This window comes from Buceros rhinoceros, unplaced genomic scaffold (genome assembly GCF_000710305.1).
Source record: "Buceros rhinoceros silvestris isolate BGI_N320 unplaced genomic scaffold, ASM71030v1 scaffold7724, whole genome shotgun sequence".
NCBI lineage: Eukaryota > Metazoa > Chordata > Aves > Bucerotiformes > Bucerotidae > Buceros > Buceros rhinoceros.
The window spans coordinates 5,175-9,429 of NW_010407573.1; the positions used below are offsets into that span (position 1 = coordinate 5,175).

Consider the following 4,255-nt stretch of genomic DNA (forward strand, 5'->3'; position numbering starts at 1 on the left):
GCTCGCCACCACTCCGACCCCCACAGAAGGAGGCTGTTACTGTCTCCGATGTCCTCTTGCAGCTGAAAACATGAGGTCCCTGACTGCCCTGCCTGTCTTGCTGCTCCTTGTGGTGCACCTCACAGCTGGGGCATCTGCAGCTCTGTAAGACCTCTCTGTGTCTGTCTGTCTGTCCATGCCTGGGGGGAGAGCATTTAGTCTTGGCTCCTTGGCAGTAGTTAGTAGGAGCTAATCCGTCCTGTGCGTGTGATTGTTGGCCAGGGTGGAAATTCTTGGGCTGGTGGGTTGTCCCTGCCCATGAGCATCAAGGACTTGGCACATCGGGGCTGCTGGGGCTGGTGGCTCTCGGATGGTTTGTTGTAGGTGCTGCCTCACTTGCCGCTGACTCGTGAGTGGAGCCTTTGCTTTGCTGAGCTGAGAAGGCAAGGAGAGTCCAGAAGCAGAGCGGGAGGCTGGGGCATGTGGCCCTGCACCCCAGCACAGGTTTCTGTGCACCCAGGAGCTCTTCAAGACCTCCATGGGGTCAGCACTGGGGTGCACCTCATCCCCGTGCCTCTCATGTCAGCACTTCTCCTTGCCAGGAATTATGTGGTCACCTCCCCAGCTGTGATGTACCACCCCTACACAGCGATGCTGTGGGTCCATCTCAGTGGCCTCCACGAGCCCGTCCAGGTGACCATCCAGCTGCAGAGAGCAGACAGGACCCATGTCAGCCTGCTGGAAAGGAAGGTCCAGGAGCCTCATCTGTACCTGAACATCACCTTCCCTGTGAGTGTCACCCCACGCACGGCCATAAGTGTGAAGTGGGATGCCCTGGACCCCCTGCTGTCTCCAGGCGGAGCAGTTTCCACCAGCTCCCCTGAACGCGAGGCTGTGGTCCCACATGGGGCTGGGAAAGGGTGTGACTTCCCCATCTTTTGGTGGGGTCTCATCCCCCATGCAGTCAAAACAACTCTAGGCTCAGTCCAGTTACTTGGTTGCTGAAATAATCCCCTGGTAGCAGAGCTGCAGGCTGGGGCAGGGTGTCGGGGGGACTCTTCTTCCCAGCCCCTGGCTTGGGAAAGTTGTCCCTGAGAGTGAGGCGTGCTCTGGGTCACTTGGACCGAGCAGAGCATCCTGGCCATGGCATGTCCCATGTCCTCACCCGCTGGCTGGTGTTTCCCTGGCAGGCTCCAGCCCCCACCAAAGGGCAGAAGGAAATCGTAGACCTGCACATCTCGATCCGGGGAGATTCCCTGGATGTGTCTGAGAAGAAGAAGGTGATGCTGAGAGCCCTGCAGCCTGGGATCCTCATACAGACAGACAAGGCTGTCTACAAGCCCGGACAGGAAGGTGAGGGGTGCAGGATGGACCACCCCGCTCTGGGCTGAAGGACCTGGTGGGAGAGGGGTGCAGCAGGCTCAGCCTTGCCCCTGCGCTGCTTGGAAATAGGAGGGCTCATCCTGGGATGCACTGGGACCCCCAGCACCGGCCCAGGGCAATGCCAGGACACACTGGCTGTGCTGCTTGGGGGCAGTGCTCTACTGTAGGGCTCAGGGTGGATTTCCACCCACTTTCCAATGGGGAACCCTCCTCCCTGTGGATTCGCTCACTCCTGCATCTCTGTTTGTTCTTTCCAGTGAAGTTTCGAGTTGTCTCTTTGGATAAAGACTTTGCTCCCAGCAATGAGAAGGTGAGGGCAAGGCTGGGGAAGGGGGGAGGCGATGGGCCTCCTCTGCACTGCCCTCCTTCCATCTCAGCAAGCCATGGGAGAGGTGTGGGACCTGCTGGTGCCTTTCCCCCCACGGAATCCTGCCCCAGCCAGCCCTGCCTGGGTGGCTGCGCTCCCCAGGAGCAGGGATGCCCCGTGTTCTTCACACAGGCTCAGGAAGAGAAAGCAGAATTGCACATGTGACAGGGGAATGTACCCACTTAAACTGTCTGTTAGGGAAGTGGTGATGGTGAGTGGGAGGCAGAGAACGTGCTGTTGATACCCATCGAGCCAGTGGACACCAGGATTACAGGCGAGTTCAGCCTCTGGCACCCCCAAACAATCATCTGAGTCTCTGGAAGTGTAGGAGGTTCCCAGATGAAATGGCTGCTGGCTTCTTGCGAAGGCACTAGGACATGCCACTGCTCCATGCCCTGCTGGCAGTGCCCTGAGCTCATCCCAGCCAGAGCTGCCCACAGGCTCCAAATCAGTCCCAAAGCAAATTGAAAGGTCAGAAGTTCACATCATCCCGCAAACAACCCTTACTCTCCTGCATCCACGGCTCCGTAGACGTCCCCAACCTGGTGAGACCCCAAGGAAGGCTTTGAATTTCTTCTCTAACCATCTTCTCTTTGCCTTGCAGCTGCCCCTTGTGCTCCTGAAGGTCAGTATGAGAGATGGAGGGAGGCTCCTGGGCGATGGGGGCTTGGGAAGGCAGCATGGCCGGGAGAGAAGCAGAGAGGAGCCACGGGCTGTTTTATCGTGGGGTGCTGGGCTCCCCGGGGGGTGTTGACACTGCGTGTCCCTGCGTGCAGGATCCCAGCGGGAATCGCATTGCGCAGTGGAGGGAGGTGAGCCCGCGGCAGGGCATTGTGGACCTGTCCCTCCCGCTGGCTGCGGAGCCGGCCCTGGGCACGTACGTCATCGAGGTGGAGGGGAAGACCCACTCCTTCAGCGTGGAGGAATACGGTATGTGGGGAACCAGCAGGTGCACGGGGGATGGGAGTTCCACCTCAGCATGTCCCTGTGGGCAGCATGTCTTGGCCTCCCTGGCCACTCAGCCACACTTGTCCCTGTCCTGGAAGAGACAATCCTCTTCCCATTTGCTTCTCCATCAGTGCTGCCCAAGTTTGAGGTGACCATTGATCTCCCTGCTGTGGTGCTGGAGAAGGACAAGAAGTTCCAGATGGACATTTGTGGACGGTGAGCCTGAAACAGGCTGCCCTGGGAAGAGGGAGGGGAGGGGGTGATCCAATGGGATGTGATCCATCAGGCACACCCTCACCACCCTCCACCCAACAGGTATACCTACGGGAAGCCGGTCCCAGGGAAGGTCCAGGCCAGGTTATGCCAGTCCTTCAGGAACACCAGGTTCCCGCACAGATTGCACAACTCCCTCGTAAATGAGACGAAATGCTCCGAGGTCAGCGGGCAGGTGAGCGCAGCTGGGGCACGTGGGAGCTGCTGCGACAGCCCCTCCCTGGGGCTGCTGCTAACGGGGTTGACTCTCCCTCCAGACTGCGAAGAACGGCTGCTTTTCAACAGAGGTTTGGCTGACTGCCTTCAACCTGGTCAGCTCTGCGGATCAGAATAAATTTGAAATCCAGGCATCACTGGTGGAGGATGGGACAGGTAGGGACAGCGGCGTTCTCCTGCTCAGGAACTGGCATTGCTGCTGGTGTGTGGTTTTGTCTTCATCCCCACGTGCACCCAAATGCTCGTGGCACCGGGGGGTACTGATCTTCTCCAGTGAAAGCCAAAAGCAGTGCTGTGATTTAGAGGTGCACGTGGGCAGGGACTGAGTCCAGGCAGGGGTGTGAGCCAGGTCAGCCAGGAAATACTCCTAATTCTGACCACAGAGATGGTCAGGAGGCAAAAAACACCTTCCCAAGATCCAACGACTCTCCCAACACTAGGGCTGGTGGTGAGTCGAGTCCTTGCAACGCAAAGCAGTGGTTTCACCCAGCCCGGTGGTGCGGCTTTGTCCTTTGAGCTAACCCCTCACCCACCACCTCGGTCACACCAGAAATGACTGCCAGCAGCTTAGCTTTGAGAAAAAAAGAAGAGCAGGGGTTGTCCCCAGCCCCACCAGCACCAAGGCGGCCCTGCATCATGGTGCTTTGGTGAAGAGCCTTTCCTGAAGCCCCAGCAGCCAGCTGCGCCCTGGGTTTAGGTCTAAATCACGCACAGAGGTTTTGCTCCTCTTGTAGGAGGTGGAAACTGTGCTTGAAGCTGCTGGCTGCAGAGGGAACGTCTAAACTGTCCAGGGACCTTTTCTGCAGCGTGACGGGGGAGCTGGCAGAACTGTCCTGTCCCCTGTGTCCCTGCAACACCCTCAGCTCCCCACTCCCTCTCCACAGGGCTGGAGCTGCAAAACACCAAGAGCTGCAAGATTTTACCTGAAATCTTCACCGTCACCTTCGAAAACACCAATGAATTCTACAGGCCTGGCATCCCCTATACTGGGACGGTAATGGGGGGGTCCCCACTCGCCGCAGGGCTCCCCTGCACCCTGCTGCACCCAGCCCTGCTCCTGCTGAGCCCCCAGCCCTGTTCTCCCGCCCC

General features: G+C 58.7%; 1 protein-coding gene across 1 annotated transcript in view; it reads left to right on the plus strand.

Annotated features, from left to right (window-relative positions):
• The window catches only part of LOC104492016 (alpha-2-macroglobulin-like protein 1), a gene marked incomplete at both ends in the record, with an annotated part of 15,416 nt that overhangs the window by 3,888 nt on the left and 7,273 nt on the right, over positions 1–4,255 (plus strand). Inside the window, 9 exons of the mRNA XM_010134516.1 lie at positions 582–768; positions 1,170–1,332; positions 1,620–1,672; positions 2,334–2,354; positions 2,506–2,659; positions 2,809–2,893; positions 2,993–3,125; positions 3,208–3,322; positions 4,051–4,160. Of these exons, the coding sequence (XP_010132818.1) occupies positions 582–768; positions 1,170–1,332; positions 1,620–1,672; positions 2,334–2,354; positions 2,506–2,659; positions 2,809–2,893; positions 2,993–3,125; positions 3,208–3,322; positions 4,051–4,160 (1,021 nt within the window). The remainder of the gene's footprint in view (positions 1–581; positions 769–1,169; positions 1,333–1,619; positions 1,673–2,333; positions 2,355–2,505; positions 2,660–2,808; positions 2,894–2,992; positions 3,126–3,207; positions 3,323–4,050; positions 4,161–4,255) is intronic.